This window comes from Lontra canadensis, unplaced genomic scaffold (assembly GCF_010015895.1).
Source record: "Lontra canadensis isolate GAN:19392208 unplaced genomic scaffold, GSC_riverotter_1.0 scaffold2, whole genome shotgun sequence".
Lineage (NCBI taxonomy): Eukaryota > Metazoa > Chordata > Mammalia > Carnivora > Mustelidae > Lontra > Lontra canadensis.
This window is the reverse complement of record NW_022630996.1, coordinates 25,068,658-25,095,609: the sequence shown is the minus strand read 5'-3', so window position 1 is coordinate 25,095,609 and position 26,952 is coordinate 25,068,658. Positions and strand designations below refer to the sequence as shown.

At 37.4% G+C, this 26,952-nt stretch overlaps 1 protein-coding gene across 2 annotated transcripts in view; it reads left to right on the top strand.

Moving 5' to 3' along the window:
* CFTR (CF transmembrane conductance regulator) overlaps nt 1-26,952 on the top strand; it is a 162,929-nt gene that overhangs the window by 131,862 nt on the left and 4,115 nt on the right. For both annotated transcript variants that reach the window (XM_032870720.1, XM_032870712.1), the window contains exons 23-24: nt 11,056-11,211; nt 19,739-19,828. In XM_032870720.1, coding sequence (XP_032726611.1) covers nt 11,056-11,211; nt 19,739-19,828 — 246 coding nt within the window. The remainder of the gene's footprint in view (nt 1-11,055; nt 11,212-19,738; nt 19,829-26,952) is intronic.

Genomic DNA, 26,952 nt, shown 5'->3' with positions numbered 1-26,952 from the left:
CCACTAAATTACATTCAACCAAGTCCTAGTGGAGTAACAGAATTTGCAGAGTCCTCATTTCTATAGGTAGTTTCCTTGCTGTAAAAGTAATAATGAGAGCTACTGTAAAATGAGGAAGAAGCAATATGCTTAGACACTTCACGTTCTCTGAACCTTTATATAGAAAATAGGCCATGTGTGTTCGGTAACTATTCTTTGCAAGGAATGCTAGGTTCTTTTGGAGGAATTGAAGATTACTTACATAAGGCTACAGATCTTGCCATCCAAAGAGGGAAACTAAAGTTTATCAAGTGCTTATCATGTCCTAGGCACTGTTTAAAAGACATTTATTTGCTATCACATTTGATCTTATTTTAATTCCAAAGGTTGACATTATTAACCCTTTTGTGCAGTGGAAGAAACTGAATTTCACTTGAGTGAGTGAGTTAGCAGGGATCTTAAACCCAGATCTGTCTGACTTTAAAGTTCTTTTTCACCTGCTTCCCTTAAAAGTAGAAAAAGAAGGCACCAAAGGAGAGAGGGAGAAAGAGAGAGAAAAGAAGTATCTGTCCCAGAGGATGACCATCTAAGAGGGGAAATGCAAGATCCAGTAAGAATTGAGGCAGGCCACTGTGAAGTTAGCACAGCTTAAATTTCAGAGAAGTTTATTTGTCTGAGCCCCTTCAAGGCCCTGTACTTAATTTTTTATTTATAATTTTGAAAATCTTTATTCATGGAAAGAATTCCTCTTCCATATTGTATAAGCTTCAGATTCCAAAAGCTTTGTTATATCCTTGAATAAAAAATATATAGGTAAAATTCTAAGGTAAGGAGGAAGTAATTAGTATCAGTTGGCTATTCATGGAGTTGAATATTCATGGAGTTGGGCTATTCATGGAAAGTTTTCTACAGGAAGTGGCATTTAGAGGGAGATTTTGAGACTTGAACTGTGTATTTGAACAGGCAAAGGTGAGTGAAAAAGGGTGCTATAGGCAGAAGGAATAATACAAGCCATGGGGCACATGCAGAAAACAGTGACTGGTTTGATCACATTGGGAGATTCATAAAGGATAAAATAGAAGACAAGATTGAAGCAAGATGATGGAAATTATGAATCTTGAGAGTTGAAGTAATAAAGGACGTTGAAGATTCTAAAAATCTTACCCAGTTTAGCTACTAAGTGGTTTTTGGTCATCTTCAAGAGAACAGTGGTTCTCAGAGTGTGGTTCTCTGGACCAGGATCATCTACATCACTGGAGAACTTGTGAGAAATGTAAATTCTTGAGTCCCACTCAACTCTACTGCATGAAAACTCTAGGTGTAAGGCCAGTGATCTGTATCACTGATACATGCTCTTCTAAGAATGAGATCATCATTAGGTGTAGAGAAATGAGGGTACAAGTCCAACTGCAAAGGATTAGGGAATCGGTGAGTACTGAAATGAGTTATGTAGAACACCAACGTTGGTGGTGGGAAAGAAATAGCAAGAACTCCTGCCTAAGAGGATGGCTACATGGAGGGATTTTGCCTTTGTACTATAGAGATTTTGTGTTTTGTTGTTGTTTTATTTTTTATTTTTATTTTTATTTTATTTTATTTTTTTGAGACAGAAGGAAAGCAGATAACTGGAGTTAAAGATAAGGATGAGTAAAGAGTTGGGAAACTGATGGAGTTCATATTATACAGCCTTGATCTTTTAAGTCAATTATAAGTCAAAGTCCTAGGCATCGAATAGTGTCAGTCATATAACTTTGTTCTCCTTCAGTAATGTGTTGTAATGTGTTGGTTGTATTCAGGGTCTTTTGCATCTCCATATAAACTTTGGAATCAGTTTGTCAGACCCACAAAATAACTTGCTGAGATTTTGACTGGGATTGCATTGAATCTATTGATCAAGTAGGGAGGAACTGATACCTTGATAATATTGAATCTTCCTTTTCATGCACATGGACCATCTCTCCATTTACTTAATTTTTCTCTGATTTCATTCATCAGAGTTTTGTGGTTTTCATCATCTAGACCTTGTATATATTTTCTTATATTTATATGCAAGTATTTTGTTTTGGGAATGCTAATGTAAATGATAATGTATTTTTATTTTTTTATTTTATTATTTTTTTAAAGATTTTATTTATTTATTTGTCAGACAGAGAGCACAGATAGAGAGCCAGGCAGAGAGAGAGGAGGAAGCAGGCTCCCTGCTGAGCAGAGAGCCTGATGTGGGGCTCCATTCATCCCAGGACCCTGGGATCATGACCTGAGCCGAAGGCAGAGGCTTTAACCCACTGAGCCACCCAGGTGCCTAATAATGTATTTTTAATTTCAAACTCCACTTGTTCATTGCTGATATTTAGGAAAGCAATTGGCTTTTCTATATTAACCGTGTATCCTATAACCTTGCTATAAATAATTACTTGTTAGTTACAGGAGTTTTATTACTGATTCTTCTAGATTTTCTACATATATAATAATATCATCTGTGAACAAAGACAGTTTTGTTTCTTTCTTCCCAATCTGGAGGCTTTTTATTCCTTTTCTGGTCTTAATGCATTAATAAATTTCCAATATAATATGGAAAATGAGTTATGGGAAAGGACATACTTGCCTTGTTCTGACCTTAGCAGGAAGTCTTTGAGTTTCTCACCCTTACATATAATGTTTACTATAGGGTTATTATAGATGTCTTTAACAAGTAAGTAAGGAAATTTCCCTCTTTTCCTAGTTTGCCGAGTTTTTATCTTGTCAAATGAATTCTGTATCTATTGTTACAATCATGTGGTTTTTTTCTTAGTTTAGCCCACTGATAGAATGGATTATATTAACTCATTTATAAATTTTGAACGAACTTTGTGTATCTGGAATTAACCCGACTTGGTTATGGTATATATAATCTCTTTATACATTGTTGGATTTGATTTGCCAATATTATGTTGAAGATTTTTGATTCTATGTTCATGAGAAATTTGGTCTCTAATGACTTTGCCTGGTTTTGGTATTCTGTTAATGTTGTCCTCATAGAATAGTTAGGAAGTATTCCCTCTGCTTCTATCTCCTGGAAGAAGTAGAGGATTGGTAGAATTTCTACTTTAAATATTTGGTAGAATTCACCAGCAAATCTATCTGGACCAGGGAATTTCTGAATTAGAAGGTTGTTAATTATTGATACAGTTTCTTTAAAGAATATATGTCTACTTTAGATCATCCATTTCTTCTTGGATGATCTTTGGAAGATTGTATCTTTTGAGGAATTGGTTCATTTCATCTAGATTACCAAATTGGTGGGCTTATAGTTATTGATGGTCTTCCTTTATTATTCTCTTACAATGAGATATGTAGTGATGTCCCCTCTTGCAATTCTAATATTAGTTATTTGTGTCACCTCTCATTTTCTTAGCCTGGCTAGAAGCTTTTTATTTTATGGATCTTTTCTAAGAATCAGCCTTCATTGATTTTCTCCACTGATTTCCTATTTTCAATTAGGTGATTCTGCTCCAATTTTTATTATTTCTCTTCTGCTTCCTTTCAGTTTAATTTACTCTTTTTCTAGTTTCCTATGGTAGAAACTTAGACTATTAATTTTAGATATGTTTTCTTTTCTATACTTGATCTTAGCCAAAAGGCCGAGAAGCAATATGTTATGTTTTCTTTTCTAATATATGCGTTTAATACTATAAATTTCCCTCTGTACCACATTCACTGCACGCCACAGGATGGTTAGTGTGAGCTGGAGTTGGGTATTTTCATTCCCTAGATCAGTTGGGTTCTAATAAAAACCCCAGTATGTTACGGTCTTATAAAATAAATTTCTTGAGGGAGGCCTTGTGAAGAGCAGAATTCTTTAATGCTCTGGAGTATTGCAAAATTGTTGCTTTCTCCCTCCTCCTGCTGGATGCACCAAGGGATTTTTCTGTTTTTCACTTTGGGGCTACTGGAGGTAATACTTACAAAAGTCTGGGGGTCCCTCTGCAAATGGCCTCCCCTGGACTGTTTTACTCTCAGACTTATCCACACTGAGCCTCCAAAATTTGTCAGTTACAGTTTAGGATTTTTTTTTACCCAGATTCTGTTTTCTGCAGGGGTTTCTGATCATGGTTTCTTCTCTAGTAATTTGTGATTCTCTATATCTGTCTATTTGTCTCTTCATTTATAGTGGTTGTGGTTCTTCTAGATCTTCACTTTCTAACGATGTTAGAAGACTTTTGATTTTCAGTTTGCTCAACTTTTTACTTGTTAGGACAGAGTAATAATATTCAAGTTCTTCATAGTTTGGACTAGAAACCAGAAGTCCTGTTTTTCATCTTTTCATCTCTTTGCATAGCACATTGCCTAGCTTACTATATATTAAATAAGAATGACTAAATAACTTATACCTACTTCTAGGTCATAGGGTTGTTTAGTGTAGGAATTGATTGTCAAAATATTATTCTGAGCAGCTTTCTTAAGATTGTTATTTCTACTGCCTTGCCCTTGGAACCTATAACAGCATCTATAACAAAATGCCCCAAACATACTTCTTGCATGCTAAATTAAGAAGAAGACTCAAATTCAGTATTTTTATTTTTTTAATAATTTCATTATTTTGATTACCCAAAATCCTACAAGAGCAGCTATGGTCTAATTCATTTGAAAAAAAATTAAAAAGGATGTAAGGGGACATTTCTTGTTTGATTTTTTAATGGATTAGGCTAGATGGTATGCCTGAGTCCATCTGGGCTGCTGTAACAAGATATCATAGACTGGGGTAGGCTTATAAACAACAGAAATTTATTTCTCACAGTTCTGGAGTCTGGGAAGTCTGAGATCATGGTGCCAGCAGATTCATTGTCTGGTAAGAACCCACTTCCTCAAAGATGTTTGTCTTGTCATTGTACCTTCACATGGTGAAAGAGGTGAGGGAGCTTTCTGGGGTTTCTTTATAAGGGCATTAATGTCCTTCATGAGGGTTCCACCCTTATGACCTCTTCACCTCCCAAAAGCCAACATATGAATTTGGGGGAGACACAAATATTCAACTCATAACATAGTGAAAGATTTAAAAAATCTGTATTTTATGCAGAATGGTTATTCAGTCTCTGTATGAAAACAGTTTGTCTGTAACAATTATTTTAGGGAAGCGGTGTCTCATTATCTTCTTTGCTCTTAATTTAGGCCTTTACTTCCTAGAATCTGTATTTTAAATTTTATTTTCAGTGCATGAGAAATAGAGCAAGATTTTCACAACTTTTACTTTTTAAAAAACCTGTTTTTTCTTTGTAATCTCAAATAGCTGTTTTCTTAAAAGCTTTTGATTTTTTTGTCTGAATTTTAATATCCACATTACCTTCCCCCAACAGAATATCTCTTCCTTTTTCCATTTTTTTTCCCTCTCAAAAAGCAGACTAGGATTCTAATTTGGAGCCATGCCCTTCATGATAAATGTGAACTTATCAAAATGCCTTAGGTGATAATTTGTATCTATCACAGTCCTGGACAGTCCTCTGATTAAATAGATATTTAATAATACTTCAAGGTTTATTCTTTTGGGTGAGTTTACCTGCCTTCTTTATTTGTAGTCTCTTCAAAATCCTGAGATGCCAGAAGCAATTCAAACAGTATCAAGTGTTCAGATCATAGCAGCATATACACTTACATGTCTGTTTGATTTGTTAAATACACATAAGCATCCTATCTTGATAAAAATTGTTATTTAGTAGCTGGATCTTATTCAGTAATTTATCTTGGAGTTATGAGGAGCATATTCTCAAGAACTTATTAGAATTTTGATTCATTGGGGCACCTGGGTGGCTCAGTGGGTTAAAGCCTCTGCCTTCGGCTTGGGTCATGATCCCTGGGTTCTGGGATCGAGCCCCACATTGGGCTCTCTGCTCTGCAGGGAGCCTGTTTCCTCCTTTATCTCTCTCTCTCTCCCCCCGCTTCTCTGCCTACTTGTGATCTCTGTCTGTCAAATAAATAAAATCTTTTAAAAAGTTATGATTCATTAATAATAAATATATAAAGGTAAAGTTATTATCACTGGAGATCTAAATTTCATTTTATTTGGTATCTTGATTTCTGGAGACCATAGAAAATGAAAAATAATTATAGTAGGTTTTAGTCTGTTGGAATACTAAAATCATGAATCAGGTGCTCTGAAAAGAATGTACTGAGACTGTTCTATTTATGGTACAATGCAATTACAGCCAACACCAAATTCACACTGTTTAGCTGTCCACATAATATTTTGATTTATCTTGATCCAAAATTCTCAGAAAGGAAGTACACTGAAGTTACTAGACATCACTGACTTGGAATTAGGATATACCTTAAAAGCTCATTTGTGGGAAGTACTCTGGCCTTATTCAACAGATCAATGAGAAGCCTGGAAAAACAAATCCCGGAAAAGAATTATGTGCCAATTATATAAACAAGAAGACTTTGTTAGGTATGAACAAGTAAGATTCCTTGCTGTTAAAAATTGTCAGACACAATGCAATATCAGCAGTTCAATAATATAGAAGAACCAGAGAATAGCTACAAAACTTTAAAGCTAAACAAAAGATTTACAAATTGCCTCTCAATTTAGTCTTATACCAACATAAAAATTGAGTTCTCTAAAACTTTCCATATTTGCTTCTTGAAAGGGAACATGGTCATTTATCCTAGTTATTAGAACCCTGGCCAATGATATAGCGGTCTGGACCTCAGGGTACTTTTTGTAAAAAATTTGTAACATGACTTTATTATTTTTTATCTATTTTTTAAAGTTTTTGTTTAAATTCCAGTTAGTTAGCATACAGTGTGGTATTAGTTTCAGGTGCACATACAGTGATTCTATACTTCCGCACAATACCCAGTGCTCATCACAAGTGCCCTCCTTAATCCCATCACCTTAATATTACCTATTTCCCATCCCCCCCACCTCTCCTCTGGTAACCATCAGTTTGTTCTTTATAGTTAAGAGTCTGTTTCTTAGTTTGCCCCTCTCTCTTTTTTTTCCCCCTTTGCTCATTTGTTTTGTTTCTTAAACTCCACATATGAATGAAATCATGTGCTATTTATGCTTGTCTGACTAACTTTTTTCACTTAGCATATTACTGTCTAGCTCCAGGGGCACCTGAATGGCTCAGGCAGTTAGGATTCTGATGCTGGTTTTGGCTCAGGTCATGATCTCAGGATTGTGAGATCAAGCCCTGTATTGGGCTCCACACTCAGTGAGATTCTCTCTCTTACCCTTTCCTTCTGCTCCTCCCCTACTCATGCTCTCTCTTTCTCTCTCTCTAAAAAAATAAAAAAGAGAGAGAGAGAGAAAATTAAATACTCTCTAGCTCCATTCATTTTGATGAAAACAGCAAGGTTTCTTTTTTATGGCTGTGTAGTAGTCCATTGTATGTACATACCACATCTTTATCCATTCATCAGTCGATGGACACTTACGCTGTTTCCATAATTTGGCTATTGTAGATAATGCTGCTATAACATTGGGATGCATGTATCCCTTTGAATTAGTATTTTTGTATTCTTGGTAAATACCTAGTACTGCAATTGCTAGATTATAGGGTAGTTCTACTTTTAACTTTTTGAGAAACCACCATACTGTTTTCCAGGGTGGCTGCACCAGTTTGCATCCCCAGTTTTAGTATATGTGCTGCAAAAGCGAGCACCCAGCTTACACAACCACCAACAGTGCAGGTGGTTTCCTTTTTCTTCACATCCTTGCCAATACCTTTTGTTTTTTGTGTTGTTGATTTTAGCCATTCTGACAGGTGTGAGGTGACATCTCATTGTAGTTTTAATTTGTATTTTCCTACTGACCAGTGATATTGAGCATCTTTTCATGTGTCTGTTGGCCATCTGGATGTCTTCTTTGGAGAAATGTCTATTCTTGCCTTCTGCCCATTTTTTAATTGATTATTCATTTGGGGGTATTGATTTTGTAAGTTCTTTATAGATTTTAGATACTAACCCTTTATCAGATACATCCTTTACAAATATTTTCTCCCATTCTGTCGGTTGCCTTTTTAGTTTTATTGGTTTTTATTGATTTTTATTTTGATGTAGTCCAAATAGTTTATTTTTGCTTTTGTTTCCCTTGCCTCAGGAGTCATATCTAGAAATAAGTTGCTATAGCTGATGTCAAAGAATTTACTGCCTATGTTCTCTTCTAGGATTTTTATGTTTCAGATCTCACATTTAGGTCTTTAATCCATTTTGAATTTACTTTTGTGTATGGTGTAAGAAAGTGGTTCTGTTTCATTCTTCTGCATGTTGCCTTCTACCTTTCTCAGCACCATTTGTTGAATAGTCTTTTTTTTTTTTTTTAAACCATTGGATATTCTTTCCTACTTTGTTGAAGATTAACTAACCACATAGTTGTGGGTCCATTTCTGAGTTTTCTATTCTGTTCCAATGATCTATGTGTCGGTTTCTGTGCCAGTACTGTATTGTCTTGATGATTACAACTTTGTAATAGAGCTTGAAGTCTGGAATTGTGGTGCCTCCAGCTTTGCTTTTCTTTTTTAAGGTTGCTTTAGCTATTAAGGGTTTTTGTTTCCATACAAGTTTTAGGATTGTTTATTCTAACTCTGTAAAAAAAAAAAAAAATGCTATTGGTATTTTGATAGGGATTATGTTAAAAGTGTAGTATTCTCTAGGTAGTATAGACATTTTAACAGTATTTTTTTCTTCCAACCCATGAGCATGGGATGACTTTCAGTCTCTTTGTATCATCTTCTCTTTCTTTCTTCAGTATTATGTAGTTTTCAGAGTAGAGGTTTTCACCGCTTTGGTTAGATTTATTCCTAGGTATCTTATTATTTTTGGTACAGTTGTAAATGGTATTGATTCCTTAATTTCTCTTCCTGTTGTTTCATTTTTGGTATATAGAAATGCAGCAGATTTTTGTACATTTGTTTTGTATCCTGTAGCTGAACTGAATTCGTGTTTCAGTTCTAGCAATTTAGCAAACAGTCTTGCAGGTTTTCTATTTAGAATATAATGTCATCTGCAAATATTGGAAGTTTTACTGCGTTCTTACCAATCTGGACGCCTTTTATTTATTCTGGTTGTCTGATTAAATTTGTGATATGACTTTAAAGCAAAATCACTTCCTCTTATTGAACTTTCCATCTCCCATACCTCACCTACACAAAGCATATTCAGATTACTTATAAAAGCTCTACTGTCGTGATTGAAAAATCATGGCATATGATGAATATATTTGTATAGCATGGGCTGATTCAAAAATGGAGGGATGCATATTAAATTTCACAAGATTTTTAAATAAAACTTGATTTGGTATTTGACCAAAATTAACTAAATTCATTTGTTTGTTAGATCAACTAAATAGGTTTATTCATTCATCTGCCTTCTCTCTCTCCCTTTCCCTCTCTTTCTTCCTTCATTCCATCCATCCCTTCTCCCACCCACCCATCCATCTATCCATCCATCTAATCCATATCCCATTTGTCCATTCATTCATCCTTCTGTCTACCTGACCCTCAGTCAATTCAAACAACTGTTTATTGAGTACTTCATGTGCACCCACTACGGCAGGTGCTGAGAATTCAGTGGGAAACAATGTAGAGCACCCTCTCCTTATTGAGCTTAAATCCTTAGGGCTATCACAAGGAATAATCAAGAAAAAGTAAATACAGTAATCACTGCTTCTGATCAGTTGTGTGAGGAACATCAAAAAGGTGTTGTGTATAACTTTTGGCTTATCTGATTTTCTCAGTTGTCTCAGAGAATAAGCATTTGTAAAAGTCTCATTATAGAGCTCTTATGAACAAGACATGGTACCATTATTATTTGCCAACTTATCCCAAAGGCCTAGTTTATTACCAGATTCCTAACAAGTATTCAATAAGCTATTATTATCATGGGTTGTTGGAAGCTCTAAAGCTTTCATTGTGGTCTGTGAACTAGTTCTGGTTTATAACCTGTTAGTGGTCTCTGATAAGTATAACTACTGAGAGTAAGCATGTTGAAATTCATTTTTATTATCTTTTATTTTAAAGTACTGATATGCAGTGGATCAGAAACTAAAAATAACCAAAGCAAAATGAAACTGTCCTTTGCCACAGATAGTGTAAAAAGCATTACTCTAAAAGACCACTGGCTCAGCTCTCCTGTAAAAAAAAATCTAAATGATAAAAGAGAAACAGAAGTCATATAAGGGGAAGGAAGTAAACATTTATTCAGTGCTACTAAATGTTGGGCCATATTTCAGTGTTCAGTTAATGACTGCTAAAATGTTCTGCCCAATCAAAGCATCTTCGTCCAAGTGCTGGATGTGAACCCACATGGAATACAGAGGTGGGGCCCCTGTGGGCTCCCTGTAGCTAACCTGCTCTCCCCTTGCAACACAAGGCATTGTCTCTTCCATTCTGTGTTCTTAACAGTCTTTTGGAAACAAGAATAGTTTTTTTTTTTCTACTTTTCCTTAATATCTCTTTTGTTTCTCCAAGTTCTCTTCCTTCCAGGCAGGATAGATATAAGAATTTGATTTGACAACTGTCCAAGTACTTATCCACCAAATGGCAAGGCTTGGGCTGCCTTCTCTGGGAACACAGAGCTCACTGAAGATTTTCTTGTTTATTATCAGGCCTAAACTGGTGCTTAATTTATTATGGACAGTATTGGAATGTTAGAACTCTTTCAGATTCATTAATTTTCAAGCTCATATTCATGTTAGGAACAAGATCAAGCTATATAGGTTCCTGCTTTTGGTTTAGGCCGTCCTTAGAAATGATATGCATTGAGACACTGTATCTTTGTTTTCCTTGATGCAAAATGGGTATTTTTAACCTATGTGCCATTAGTAAAGGTCAGCAATAAATGAAGCCTCCAGGGTTAAGAGTCCAGTTCCTTATGGCCACTTTCCCTATTCCTCTCCAGGGTTGCTTTGCCCCAGGTCACTACTGGACAGAATTGGGAGTGTTACAGAAAGGTTTGAACGAATAAGTTGAAATCTTCCCCTGGTGACATTAAAAACAAAAACACAGTTCCAATGTTTTTTAGTGAATTATAATACCAGATTACATTTCTTGCATGGTATCTGTATGTCACAGGAGTAATTCTGTCACTCTTATTTTCTAGGTGGGCCTCTTGGGAAGAACTGGATCAGGGAAAAGTACTTTGTTATCTGCTTTTTTGAGACTGCTGAACACTGAGGGAGAAATCCAAATAGATGGTGTGTCTTGGGATTCGATAACTTTGCAAGAGTGGAGGAAAGCCTTTGGAGTGATCCCACAGGTAAATCAGAAAGACTTAGTTTAAAAAAAAAGAAGAAGACTGTATATTTTTTACCATTATTTGACACTTAAGAAAAAAAATCTTTGTTATTTATTGCTATCTTTTTTTCTGCAATGCAGTGTTTTCTTAGGGAAAAAGGAAACTATCTCTAAAAGTTTGGAACTCTCTGCCATACAGTGATTGAACTATTAATAGTTTTGACAGCCTTTCCCAGAAGACACAATCCACATGGAAGCATGGCACTTTTGTTTTTAATCAGTGTTTTCTCCCCTCCGTCAGTGGTCTGAACTCCAACTTAGCAATCCCAGCAGGTTGAGAAATGCTTTGCAAGATGTAAATGATGCTGCTGAAATAAGAAACACTTGGAAGCACGAAGTAGTGGAATTGAAAATAGAAAGTATAATGATTGTTTTTTGTTCTTTGGATAAAATGAAGCATGTCAGATTAATCTGTAGCTTTTTTTTTTTTTTTTTTCCTAATGTCACTCTTTGATTCCGGTCACAAAGGATCGCTAGCTTCCCTGGCTTAGTAGCATTCTCTCTGTGTCATTGCAGAGGGGGATTTCTTATATATCAGAGAAATAGCAGTTTCAGTTTAAAATGATCTTGGTGGAAACCAAGGAATGTCGTTACTAGAGCCAAATCTGAAAGGCACATGTTGCATTCCTACTGACATTTGCTTGCTTCTCTGTGGGCGTAGACCCTGCTTTAGTAACCACATTGCTCCCTTTGTACTGATGGGCCAAGTTCATTCCACCAGCACTTTCTAACAATTCTCTACATTTAACACAAAATTCAAATGCCAGGAACATCTCCAGATAGATGGACTATAAATCTAGCCTGAGAAAAAAGCTTGTATTTCTTGACAGATTACCTTAGTGGAGCATTTGCTTTTTTTCACCTAATGAGGCACTAAATATTGTAGCTGCTAGATTGATGCTTTTAATTTTTTTGTCTAGACTTTGCCATATTGCCAGAAGCTTAATCCTGGTCGAACTTTTGAAAAACAGTATTGTTTTTCAGAAAGAAAAAAAGGATTGTCAGATGGTCTAAAGATAAAGAAACACTGGGAATACAAGTATCCCGAGGAGATAGCCTTAGGCAGGATAACAATGTTGAAGAACACAGAATAGAGTCTGGTTGTCCAGTTGTCCAAGACGCGTTGCTATTCATTTGACTCTAAGTCTCCCGGTCCTATTTTTAACAGCAGTAGTGAAGCTTTCAGTTTTGTTGTTGTTGTTTTGTCGTTCTTGTTATTCACAGAGATCTATGTATTAGTATAAATACTGCTCTAAAAAATATTAAATTTTACTGGGGATCCTTTAATTTATCTGCCATGTGATAGATTTTTTAAAAATTATGTGTTTTATTAGAAATCTAAGTATACAAGACCTAAAGGAAAACTGAATGAACCAGTTATGAAAATTCTTTATCTACTCTTTCTGCTGAAGTGAATCTTCCAAACTTGCTTTTATTTCATTTTCCCTCTCTGTGGCTTAAAGCTTTCTAAAATTATACAAACTAAACAAGAAATACTTTGCGATATGCCTTCAAAAATGTGTGATCAAATTAATACTGGTGCATCTCATTCTACATTTTTATGACCCAGGCCTCTGGGACTGTCTTCTAGTATCACAGGGATATCTGAAGACAGAATGTCCTACTTTTTCTACAGTGGGCTTGAGAACATTAAGTGAATGACTGAGAAAGAGAGAGGGCAAACTCCTCATGTCTTTTTAATATCCTAACTAGGAGATGCTTTTATTTTCCTAACTTTCCTTTAGAAACTCAAATTAAGTGATTTTTTTTCTTCTTTGCCTGGAGTTTGATCTTAAAAAAAAAGAAGAAGAAGAAGAAGAAAAGGAAGAAAGGGTAAAAAATGTCCAAGAAGAACTGTTATTGTTTGCTTTTCCATCTTGCTTCCTTCCATCTTGCTGACCTTGCAAGGGCATCTCTGACATGGAAACATCAGATACCTCTGGGTCAAATAGTCACTTGTTTTGAGACATATTAAACAGGAACAAACTTTAGACAAAAAACTTTTTCTCTCCCTCATAGTGATTCTGAGAAATCAGCTGTGGAATCACAAGATATTATTAGTTTTGGCAAATTCTTGCTTTGTATGTGTGTGTGTGTGTGTGTGTGTGTGTGTGTGTGTGTGTGTTTGTGTGCACACACTATAGCTAAAAAGCAATGTTGGAGAACTCACCAGCCTAGAGAAAAGGGTACTGTGTATATTTCAAGGTGGGGCCTTCTTTAATTTGGCTCACTTCACTTGTGAGCTCTGTCTGATGGCATGAAGGGGAGGCAGTGTGCTCTCCAGTCAGAGCCCCATTGCCTTAGGCAATTTGAATATCAAGACTTGAAATTGTTTATTAGCCTTGAACTTTGTAGAGTACTTTATTCTTGAAAGACAAGAAAATGATTTTTAAACGTACTTGTAAAACTTCAATTAGGACTTTGAAAGACTACAAGCTGTTTCAAGTAAATGATTAGTTACACCTACGTGAGACCTTATGACCTGAAAATAATCCATACCCACATATGACTGTCTGCCACAGAGTTAGAATGGCTTTTGCTGTGAAGGGTATCAAATAGGGCCAAAACATGAATCTCTAGATTTGAGAAATGGAATTGGGAGTGCAGCAGTTCCCATTCAGTGTAATAACAATTAATAATTAAATAATTAGTTGTAAAACTCCTATAAGCTTAAAATTATAGCATACTATAACTCTATATGCTATAGATTCTATAGTTATGTCAAAGATATTGAGGTCCGAATCCTACCTATGAGCCTCCAATGAGAAGTTCAAAATTGAAGTCAGAGACGAAAAGAAGAAACCAAAGTGATAAACCAAAGATAGTTAATTAGATATAGTTATGAGTCAAGGAGGGCACCTGTTTAGGGGGTGCTGTGGGTACTTCTGAGGCTGAGGACAGCCGGAAGCCCTGTTGTTGCTGCTTCCACCAGCTCACTTTCACTGTATCCTTCCTTCTTTTCTCCTCCCACTGCTAGGAACAAATTAGATACAGGCAGTTTCAAAGAGAAGGTGGTAGTTAAGGTGGGTCATAATGGGCCATAACGTTTGTAGGTTTTAGAAAGTTGGGGGCAGGGTGTGGTGGAAGGATATTCCAGGATCCCAGACAGACAGGGATATTATGAACAAGTACAGAGAAGGGGATTAGAAAGAGTTGGGGTAAAAAAGGCAGGGGAGGCCACTTGTTAGGGAGTGTTACGGGAGAGGGAAAGACTTGGTAAGTACTGACATGGGCCTGTGAGGAAGGAATGGACCCTTCCTGAGCCAGGAAGAGCAGGGTGAAGGGGTGGCGGAAGTGCCTGCTGCTGACAGCAGTGTGTAGAGGACCGGCTCCTGAGAAGGAGCTTGAGAGGCAGGGTGATGGGCTGAGAAACTCTCCAGCTGTGATGTGGTGAGATCTTGGACTATAGCAAAAACCATGGTGTGGAGGGGGGTGCCAAATTCAAAGGAAAAGGGAAGTAGTGTTTGGTTGGCTCAGTGGGTAGTGTAGTGGGGGTTCTTTATCTTAGAGTGGTGAGTTTGAGCCCCATGTTGCAGGTGGAGTTTGCTTAGGAAAAAAAGGGAGAAGAGAAAAATAACTAGTATGGATAGTAGTATGACACAACTTTATTTCTGAGCTGAAAAACTTGAAAATTTTAACAATTTGGTCAGATCTGGAAATCATTTTTTAAAATGCTATCTCTAATAAGTGTATACTGGAAAGTTGTAGAATAAAAGGTTGTGACACATTAATTGACTTTACAGGAACCAAATATTTGAACATCCAACATGCAGTCATTTACATATACATAAATAATATGTACCTTAACATTATAAAATTAGTCTCTACCCAAATCTGAAACATTTCTAATATTATTCACCTTGTTCTCATTAATAGGTATTCTTAAAAGCCAAACAACTTATTTTTAGACATTCTATAATGCAACCTTAGAGTCTTGATTTGTTCAAATTGAATAGATTTTTGTTGTATAAATTCAACTTACAATAAAATTTTGCAGACATTGCGAGAAGGTAAGCTCATAGCCACTCTGCTGCTTATAAGCATTGGGGCCACATTTTAATAGAGCTTTACATGATATATGCATATATATATTTCCCTTCTTGCCAAAGCAAAATATTCCTCCCGCTAATTTAATTGATGCTGTATTCAATCACCATGGAAGCCAAATTGCTTTTTGTTTCATTTGACATCCAAGACTAAAGCCTACTGCCTGCCGTAGTGGGATATGAGCCCCTTTGAGGTATTTGAGTACCCCACATAGGCCCAGCAGGCTCCACAGAGTTGAGGAGTGGAGGAATCAGCTCCAGGAAAGAGATTAGTCAGCCAGTGAACAATGGTGCTCTCTTCATTCTTCCTGGAGTCCCAAGAATTGCTCTTTGTGCCATACATCCATGACATTAAATAAATATCAAATATTTGCACATCCTCATTTTCCTATTGGTGAGTAGGTTCTTAAAAGAGAAGATCATTGTGATTTTTCGTTTCAGCCGTATTTTTTTGCTGTCTAATCCATCTGACTGTGTCACCTTGGCCAAGCCACATAACTTCTCAGGGCCTTGGCTGTTTCATTTGTAAACCTGGGGAAAGGCTGTAGGTCACCTGCAAGGACCTCTCGGCTTTAGAGATGCCTTTGTGGAAACTTTATACAGTTTAGAAAACAGAACCAAGACATTGGCTGGCACCTCCAAAAGGAAGAGATGCTATTTATAAGACAGGAGTGAAATGTGTAGTTAATTGTATGAAATTTAATTCTAACTGAACTGGTCCATTCAGTTCATTTTTTAAAAATTAAAATGAAAGCATTACTTTAATGCTAGACAATAAACTATAAACAAAAGACCTACAGAATTTCTGGGTAGTCTCAAATCCACTACATATAAGACTTTTGGGTGTCCACTTTCCACATCTTTCTTCCTTCACAATTTTGAATGTGTATCTATTTTAAATAAAATGAACGTATAATATACTGACAACCACTTGTTAAGTCTTTTGTATAAATGATTAAGCTGTCACGAGATAAAGTTAGGTATACCGTTTCCAACAATGACAGAAAAATCAAAGTTTTAATGGGTAGTTACTATTATTCTTTTAAAGACTGGCCATGGGAAGAATGTACAGTCTGAGATTCGTAAGCAGGATGAAGGAATGTATAAAGAAACTGAAGAAGTGAAAGAAAGCAATGTGGCTGGGGTAAAAAGGGGAGAGGACAGAGCAGGATGCTGAATGAGCCAGAAGTAGTAGAAGGGGCTAAATCATGTAGGGTCTGCAGGCCATCTGAAGGATTTTACATTTTGCCTCGAGTGTAATGGAAAACCAAAGGTTAATGATAATCCAATTTAGATATTTAGCAATTGCTTTGGTTGCTAAATAAAAATAGACTGGAAGGGAAGCAAGAGAGAAAAGAAGAAATCAATTAGGTTCTTGCAGTGTTCCAGAGCACAATATTGGTGTTTTGAACTCTTTAGTGGCCTTAGGGATGGAGAAATAACTGGATTTGAAATATATTTGAGGGGAAAATGCACAGGACTTATGACTGATTCCATTTGGGAGGACCAGGGAGAAAGAAGTCACAGATGACCCCAAAGTTTCTGGATTGAGGAAGTGAAGTTGCCCTACACTTATCAAAATGGGAAAGCCTATAGGTAGAGTAGGTTTGAGAAGAAAGGTGCCATTTCTCCCATTTGACAGTGAGAACACAGGGGCTCAAAGAGCGTGGGTTCCTGTTCGTAGAGTTGCATTGTTATAGCATCTTTGCAAGTCACATTACCTTTAATCACTTCTGTGGCGGCTTTGTTGTCATGATACCTTTGGCTTCCACCCATCACCCTCCAGAATAATGACTTATTCCATTTGGCCAAATTAAAATCTCCTAGTGTTCTGTTCCACTGGATGTGTAAATATCCTTGAAGGTTACAAAGACATTGTAACCTGTATAAAAACCCTTCAACTCTGGTTCTGCCTAGGTGGAGGAAGAAAGCCTCTTCCTTCAAGGTGCAGGAACTGAGCCTGTTGCCAGGGAATGGCTAGTGATACTGACACAAGGCTATGCTGCTGAGCAATGATCGGCTCTTTATGGACCCATTGGGCTGCTTCTGCCCAACCTTTAATCATTCCCGAGTCCCAGATCAGGAATAAAAACTGATCTGCGTAGGACTTGAGACATTTCGTTGTGGTAATAAGGAGCACATATTTGGAAACAAATACCCTTGGGTTTGAATTCTAACTCTATGATCTACTAGCTAAGTGATGTCGGAAAAGTCTCTTAAGTCTCCCAGCTTCAATTTCTTTGTGGGCCATAAAGGGTTTATTTTGTTAGGCTGATTGGAAGATGAAAAGAGAGAGAGCATGTTAAGAACCTTACCTAGCCTATGCCAAATTTGTCATAAAACGAAGCTCTGTATTCTGTCTGCTTGGTTCCCAGTGGAGATGGCTTCTCCAAAGCGTGTCATGCATTGTCTGATATTTGGTAAACCTCACAATGGTTATTTCCTGTCTTTCTCAGTAATGCAAGAAACCTTTTATATAAAGAACCATAATATTTAAGAAAATGTAAAAAACAATAAAAAGCAAAATTCCCTTGGTAAGCCTTTGAACTTTAGGTACTAAATAAACCCTGTTGCTTAAATAATGAATTGACTCGAGTTTTCAGAGCCACTTCTTATTTTATTCTTCATTTATCAGAATTCCCTGATAATGCTCTTTGTCTGTCTGCTCTCCTTAGCTTATTTGGACATTACTTTCATTTCCTGGGAAGCTAGGAGGAAGACGCACAAATATATTATGAGTTATATATTCATATAAATATATATATTATATATTCATCCCTTATATCCACTTCTGTAAAGCAGTATAAGTGCCCCCAAAGGAAGATTTTTTTTTTTTAAGAGAGAGCAAATGCAGGAGCACAAGCAGGTAGTGGAATGGGGGTGGGGGGTTAGGGAGAAGGAGAGAGAATCTTAAGAGGCTCCATGCTCATGACCCTGAGTTCATGACCTGAGCCAAAACCAAGAGTCAGACACTTAACCAACTGAGCCACCCAGGTGCCCCAGGAAGATGATTTTGATGCAGGTTAAGAAATACCAGCATTAGTCGTCTTCTTCCTTCTCCAGGTGGTTCCTGAGATATTTGGTGCAATGTTGTTCTTTAAACCTTAAACTGTGCACTGGAGAATGAGGTCTTTAATGTGACCCTCTTTGAACTTGACTGCCACGGTGAGGATACTCTTGTTCTATCCAAGAGGTGCAGATACCCACCTGTCTTGTGCAGTTCCTTTCAGATGAAATGGACGCTGAGTTTGCTCTCTCAGTATACGGCAACTTGTGAAAACGAAGACTTCAAAAAGTGTAGTTCTTAATTCTCTACTGGATATTAATCAAAGGCAAAAGAAAAAAGGCAAAGAAAATATTATTCTGAGTGTTAACATCAAAAGTATTTTTCAGTTCACCCGTACGCACAAAAAGAGGACTAAATATTAGTATTGTGACATCAGCACTTCTCAGTGAGACAGTGATTTTCTTTTAAAACATTTTCTTTAGCCCCCAGGCAGCCCTGAGTAGACAGTGATATGTCAAGGAGAGTGGCTCAGGGGGGTAATTGTGCATTTCTCCTGGCAGGACATTAGATGGTCATTTTGTCCACTCAGCAGGTTCCACCACATCTGGTTCATGCTCTCACTTAGACAAAGACTCGACTTCCATTTTTGCACTGATTCCTAACTTGTGGCTTTCTCTTGGTTGTACAAGTCAAGGTGTGCCTTGGTTTACAGACCAGGTGAACATGTGTGCTTAAAGAAAGTGTCTGTACATTCAAACAATCTCAAAATCCTTTAGGAAGCTAGATTTATCAAAGGAATCCAAGGAACATATGTGAACAAGATAGTAAATTGTTCTAACATATTAATTATAACTCATAAACATAATTTTTTTGACTGCTTAATTTTCTATTATATTTGCTCTTGATAGGGAAAAGTGCTAGGAATAAAATAAAATTTTAATTTCCCACAGCTTACAACTATCTTTTTCCTTACCCTAAGGACTTTGGGATGAGATAAGTGTTCATTAGGGGCTTCTGATGTAGCTGTAATGTTTTATTTCTTTAAAGAAGACACAAAGCAACTATGATAAAATTTTAAAATTTAAGAAAACCAGGAGTGCCGAGGTGGTATAGTCACTTAAGCATCTGACTCCTGGTTTTGGCTCAGGTCATGATCTCAGGGTCCTGAAATCGAACCCCATGTTGGGCTCTGTGCTCAGCATGGAGTCTGCTTTGGACTCTCTCCCTCTGCTCCTCCTCTCTGCATGCTCTCTCTCTCTTTCAAGTAAATAAGTAAATCTTAAAAATAAAATTTAAGAAAACTAGATGGTAAGTATATGGACATTTGATTTTAAAGTATTTTTTTCTGCTTCAAGTATTTTGCAATAAAATAGTGGAAACATACAAAGATGTTTAGGTTATTCATACTTGCCTCTTTTGTTTCTTTATTGCTCTAGAAAGTATTTATATTCTCTGGAACATTTAGAAAAAACTTGGATCCCTACGGACAGTGGAATGATCAAGAAATATGGAAGGTTGCAGATGAGGTAAGGATGCCTACTAAAATAATTTTGAAAGAGGTAGCTCGTACACACGCAGGAGTGGTTGTCATAGCTAAGATAGTTTCACACGCTAACCTTTAGGCTTGTAGGTATATGTATAACTTTCGAGTGGAGAACACTAATATACCTGGAGCCCCCAGTACTTTGCACTAGGCCTCCCTCTTCCTCTGCGATGAGTCCCCCACTCTCAGACCCCAGAGGTAGCACTGCATTGGCCTGCTTCCCTACCAGTGTACGCCAGTGAGACAACAGACTGGGAGAGACCCAGGCACCCTACAGGGCACCAGAATTATTTGGGATTCTAAGTATCGTCTCTTCACATCTTCTCATCCACCCTTTTCTGGTTCTGAAGCTTTCCTAGCACGAGGAGAGGCCTTGGCCTAACATGATGTACTTCTCTAGGAAGCATGAGTTCAGAAATGACAGTCCTTCTAGAGCATCTGCAAATGGCCGCAGCCTTCTCTGGAAGTCACCAGGAGTCAGTTGCTTTAAGGGGGTGTGGCTATGAGTCTTTCTAGGCAAAAAGTCACATGACCTAGTTGTGGCATGCACCATCCCTTGAGGTCAGTAGGGCCATATTAGGAATATATGGATTAAAATGGAATTGAAATTCCAAGTAATAAATCCCCCGTATTTACCCAATAGGTGGTTATAACATAAACTGTTCTATTTCATTAAGCTTGAGGCTTACATCCAAAGCCCTGGTTAGTGGCAGACTGTAATTATGAGCCTTAAGAACACTGAGATTCAAAGGTCTTCTTAGAGAACAACTTTATTTCACTATTTCCCATAGTTTTGGTCTTTACTATAGCCCAATTCTGTTTATCCCAAATGTTCTTCCCTTTCGTGCCTCCCTTTGGACTGGATCTTGCCAGGAGCTTTGACAGCCTTGTGAGTGTTAAACACTTATCCACTGAGTGCCCAACCTTAATGTGCCCCTCATAAAATATAGTTAGATTAACTATTTTTATTATCAAAGTTTCCTTATTACCCAACAAACAGGGATTTTAAAGAAAACATTAACTAAATTGCAAGCGGTTTATTTGAAGGTCTTTTGATGTGACTTCAGAGAATGAGCTATAGGAACATGATGTGGTGGGACAGAAACTGCGGAAGAAGACATTAGACTTTATAAAATCTGCAACTGTTGCCGAGTCACAATAAAATTTACAGGAATCAGGATCATAAAAATAATCTAAAATTTTAGAAAACATGGTTAAAATTTTAAACATCGCTATAGTACGTAAATTTTACCTGTCTGTATTTTCATTTGATCAACCCTTATTTAAGTCTTTTTTACTGATTTTAAAAAACTACTTTGCTACTCGTAAACCAAGATGATGCTGTCCTTACATTCATGTCATGTGCTTTGAATACTAATGATAACTTTCTATTGAGGAGGCCCAAAGATAGCATACAAATAAGCAAGGGTTCAGAGGAGCTGAGAGGCAGAAAATCATTGGTTTAAAAGTTACAAGTCCTGGGCTTTTGTCCATGTGGTTGATCATATAATTTATCCAAACAGGAACATTTTGGGGTGTGTCAGTTTCTAAACTAGACAGGATACTGGGACAAAAAGCATAAACCAGTACTGTCTGGGGCAAACCAGGACACATGGCATCTCATCTAGTCCTCGCGGTGACCTTGCTGTGACTTGTTTCAATACAGGAAAATGAACTAAGTAACAACAGGTTAGCCAAACACCTGAATCTTATCTCAACAGCACCTCCTTCATGATTCCGCTTTCCACCAAATGAAAATCACAAGTACACATGTTGACAACACCAGGCCAAGAAACACTTTATTCCTACCTTGCATTTGGCCCCATACTCCAGTGTGAAACTTTACTCTTGCTGATCTGGATGAGATTTTGTGAAGCCATGAGGATCATGCCTAGTTACTAGTTCTAAGGCTTAGAAGCAAAGCTGGCATAAATAGCTTCCTTATTCTTTGTGCCCTAGGCCCACACCTTCATCCTGGCACACTGAGACTCATCATTCTTGGATGAAGTTAAAGCAAGTGCAAAGGAGGGCAAAAGGGTTTCTGTCTGAGACCTCACACTGAGATGGTCTAACTTTCCTATCCCCGAATGCCTCCGAGCCAGATAGCTTCTCCCCAGGAGCACTGACTTTTATCAGCTGTGTAGACCAAAGAGAATTTCAAGAGACTGAATCCAAGAGGAAAAAAAAAAAAAAAAATAGACCCCTAACATAATTGATAGAGTTGCTGTAACTTTTCTGACATACACATATAATGGGCAAGAACAGTGCCTGGCAAATAATAGGTGTTAGGTGACTGTTAGCTATCTGATCCTATTTTCATCTGGCCATCTCTTAAAGGTTAGTGTTTGCCCTTATAGTTAAGTCCTATTTTACTCCTTCATCCTGGAACATTTCATGCAACCTCTTGGCTCTAATACCACAATGCTGTGACTCCCAAATCTGCCTATCAGCTCCCTACCTGACATCTCAGAGTGGACAAGCACCTTGTTTCCATAGTCACTTCTTCGGCCCCCGTGCACACAGCCATCCTGTCTTACTAATTCTAGCAAATAGTATCAGCACCTCCCAGATGCCCAAAGCCAAGACCTGGGACTTATTCTTAACTCCCGATTTCTTCACCTCTCTCCACCTATCAAGTCCTGTTAATGTCATCTCCTGCAAATATCTAGAATGTTTCCATTCCCATCTGATAACACTACTAACTCTCAAGTGGATGTCTGAAATAGCCTCCTAACTGGTTTCCCTCTCATTGGCTTCCTACAATTCAGTCTGCTCTTTGTAGCTCTGGTGATCTTTCTTAACCCTATCTGATTGCTTGTTTCTCCCCTTCCTAGGGTTCTTCATCACCCTTTAAATGAAGTCCACCCTGCTTGAGGTGGCTTCCAAGGCCCTTCATGATTTGATCTTTGCTTGCCTCTCTAAACTCATGCCCCGGGCTCCCCCTGCTTACCATGATCCAGTTCCTCTAAAGTACCATGTGCTCTCTGACCTCCGGACGCTTTTTCTCATGCTGTTCTCTGAACCTGGGAAACCCTGCCAGCCCTTCACACCTGCTTCTCCTCATCATTCAGGTCTCTTCTTACATATTCCTTCTTCCAGCACCCTGCAGTCCTGAGGAGGAGCCCCTCCTCACTGTGCCCTGTACCCTCAGCTCTTTCATAACATTCTTTGCGTAGGATAGACTCACCTCTTAACTTGTCCATGTTCCCATTGGATTGTAAGTCCCTTGAGGACAGGGATTTCTGTCCCATTCACTGCAGTATTTCCAGTACCTACAGTAGTATTGGACTGTGGATGGAGGTCGGTAAATATTGGTTGATTGAACAAATACATAAATGGCTTAATTCATTTTTTAAATGAATGATTTGATTCATTTGTTTATTCACAACTGATTCACCTGTGATATATCACAAAGAACCTTGTGATTGGTATACGGCAGATGTTGCCATTAGTAATGAGCATTCTGAGCCTTGAGAAGTTTGAGGGGCTTGGTAGATGCGGGAACAGCTCTCTCTGCCTGCTTGGACTTCAGGTTCACAGGCTCTTACCGAAGTGAGCTTTCTTAGTCCATGGTCGGAGCAGCACATCTGTTAGTTTTAGAATGAAAGCTTTTTTTGGTAATTGTTTGCTTTCTCTATACCTTTAACATAGTTCTCTTCCTAACACATTGATAGGTAAGATATTTTAAAGATCAAGCTAAGTAGGAGACACAGTGGCCTTTTAACTTGAAAATCTGCCTTGGAAAACCTGCAGAGCAACAAAAGGAGTGCCTAAACGTGTTGAGAGTGTCTGTTTCTATAGCTGCCTGCTAATGGACTGTTCAGTCCAACCACAATCCACTTTTTTGTTTTCTTTCCCCATGTTTTCTTGTCACAAGAGCAAACTCTTACTCCATAATAACATTCCAGAGTGTGGCAATAGCAGAGTCAACATTTTGAAGAAAATGTCTAGTCCTTTACAGACCGTAGTACATTTTTTTTTTAGTTTGATATGTCACAAAACAAAATTTTTTCCTTGTAAATACAGGATTTATCAGCCCAACTGGGTTAAGCTGGCAAATTCTTTTCTTATAAAGTTTTTATTTCCAAAAACTGTTGATGCTTTTATTTACTTTCCAGGCCAAGTTAGGATAAAATTTGTTAGAAATGTTTGGATTCTAGTAAATTTTAATTTACCTTTGCTTAGACAGAGATAAGCTAAAATTTATATTCATTTTAAACCTACTGAAAAATAATTTGTGAAATATATCAATGACATTATATCAGGAATATGTATGGATATATTGTGTACATGTTAACATATAAAGAATTCTGCTACTAAATTAGATTATCTCTATGGCAATTACCTTTTCAATCCTTTTTTTTTTTTTTTCCTCACAGCACTTTGAACAGTAATTTCTCATATATTAATTTTCTCCCTGTCTGGACCATGAATTTCTTCAAGGAAGGGCCTAGTGTTATTCATCTTTGAATCCCCAGGTCTACCATTGTACCTAGAATTTAATAAACCCTCATTAAGAGCCTATTAAAGAATGCATGACTCAATAGTCATTTACATTCAAATAATCTTCAGGCTAATTTAAGCCATTCTTACCAGCACATAAAGTTGGTTACACCTAGAGTATAACTTTGTATCTTTTCAAAAACAATTATTAGTCTGTCTTGCTTCCCATTTTCTCTCCAAAACCTACCACAATATCGGGTGGAAAATAGATAATTGATAAATTTGTCAACTGTGCACTTACTTCAAAACTTAAAGTTTTACTAACTCATGTTGATCTTTCTCTAGTGAATGTGATTCAAAATTTGTTTTTACTCTACTTGATAGTAGAACAGTGAGATAGGAATGTTGCAGAATCGACCCTAGATTGTTATGTCTCACTGTCATTTATTTTTATAATTTTGTTCTCCAAATATTGACAGTGATAAATATTCAAGCATTTGATTATTTGCCTAAGAAATAGTTTCATTTGGGAAAATACATACACAAAATACAAGATAGTAAGAGGGCTTGGGAAAAGACTATAAGATTGGTATGGATCTTGGGCGAGAATACTGTGTATGCAACCACATTTTCACCAATACCTCAACCTTGTTACTAGAGGTATAATATAAATTAATAATGTTGCAGTACTTCCTGCTAATGCACCTCCCAAGGCAACTTATGAAGGCAAAATCTTGCAAATCTTGTCTTACCAGGGTAGTGTTTCAGGACCAGGCCCCTTGCCCTTGGGATTTCCCAAGTTGTACTAGTAGTTAGGGTGGATTAGGTACTTAACATGTGCAGCACTGTGTGGCAATCTCTTTCCAGAAATTATCTCACTTAATCTATGCTATAGTCCTTTGAAGTCCATACTAGTATTTTCCCCATATTTTCCAAGGGGAGGTAAATGAGACTTACAGTAACACACCTGATACCATCAGCAAATGAGTGAAGTGCAGTTGCAAAGCCACTTCTGTTAGACTTTGGAACTCCAATCTTTAACCAGTACTCTTATTTTTTAACTGAAGTATAATTGATGTATAACACTGTATTAGTTTCAAGTGTACAACATAATCATTTGATAATTGTATAGTGTGAAAAGATCACCATGATAACCCTTGTTAACATCCATCTAATCTGTACTTTTCCTGATAATTTGACTTAAAAATTATATTAAAAAATTCTTATTAGTGTTAAGGAACTTCTAATTTTATACTTCTGTTTTTAAGAGATTTTGTAGAGTTTCAACGATGAGATAAAGAGGGGTGCCTGGGTGGCTCAGTGGGTTAAGGCCTCTGCCTTCAGCTCTTGTCATGGTCTTGGGGTCCTGGGATTGAGCCCCACATCGGGCTGTCTGCTCAGCAGGGACCCTGCTTCCTCCTCTCTCTCTGCCTGCTTCTCTGCCTACTTGTGACCTCTGTCTGTCAAATAAATAAATAAAATCTTTAAAAAATAATGAGAAAAAGAGAGCACACAGGGGAAGTGGCTTGTCTTAGACTGCATTCTATATTGGCAGAACAAAATCAGCCCTTGTTCACTTAGCAGGTATCATTCCTAAGTTTGGATTCATTGTTATGTTCATCAAAACATGTTTGGAGTTTTTTTGGGGCCGTCAGTATAGGGTCTCAGTACATACTTGTTGAACAAGTAAACAAATGTTGAGGCTGACAGTACACCCAGTATTGGCATGAGGGACATAGAGCTAAAGAACATGTGTTTTTACCCTTGGGAAGCAGTCTAACAGGGAAAACTTACACAGATACTACCATGGCTACGTGCCTGACTGCCCTAGAGGATGATCAGGGATATTTAGAAGGGTATGTCGAAGTGTATAGGGAACTACAGGCTGTTTGCTGGTGCTGGAAGCAAGGGTGGAGGGGACTTGATTCTGGATGCCATTTAGAGCTTGGTTTTTATTCTGTCAGGAAGAGGTTTCAAACAGAGAAATGAGGTGGTCAACTCTGTATTTTAGAAGGATCCCTGGGGTGTTTGTGTGGTCAATTGAGGGATCGACCCCTTGGGATTTACCGTGTGAAGCTTAAGGGATAATGATGGCTCCAAAATGGGGCTAGCCAGTGAAGGATTTAAGAAGTATTCGGAATATGGCCGGGACTAGAGATAAAGATTTGAAAAATCATTAGCTTATCAGTGGTTATTGATACCCTAAAAAGGAATAAGTTCTCAGAAGGAGAATTTGGACTGTTAGGGGTGAGGAAGACTGATATTCAAGAGACAGGAAGAGGGAGAGGTTCTCACACATGATAATAAGTGGTCATAGAGTATGTGGCTTATCATAAGCCAAGGAATATATGTTCAAAGAAGGAAAAAATGTTCTTTTTTGTGAGGCAGTGGTGACAACAGGCGCATCCTAATTTTTTTGGAGATCTCTACAAAGAGGGTAGATATGGAATAATAGCTAAAGTACAACCTGGAGGTAGGTGATGGGAGAGACCATAGCAAGTTCACAGACTGAATCCAAGAAAAAGCAAAAAGATGAAGATGAGAAGAAAGAACACAGGTCCTCTGATTCCTCCCCAATGTCTCTATTCACATTCTCAGATCCTTGAATCTGAAAGCAGTTTTACATTTGAGTCTTCTAAGATACATCAGAGTAATCTACCTTGT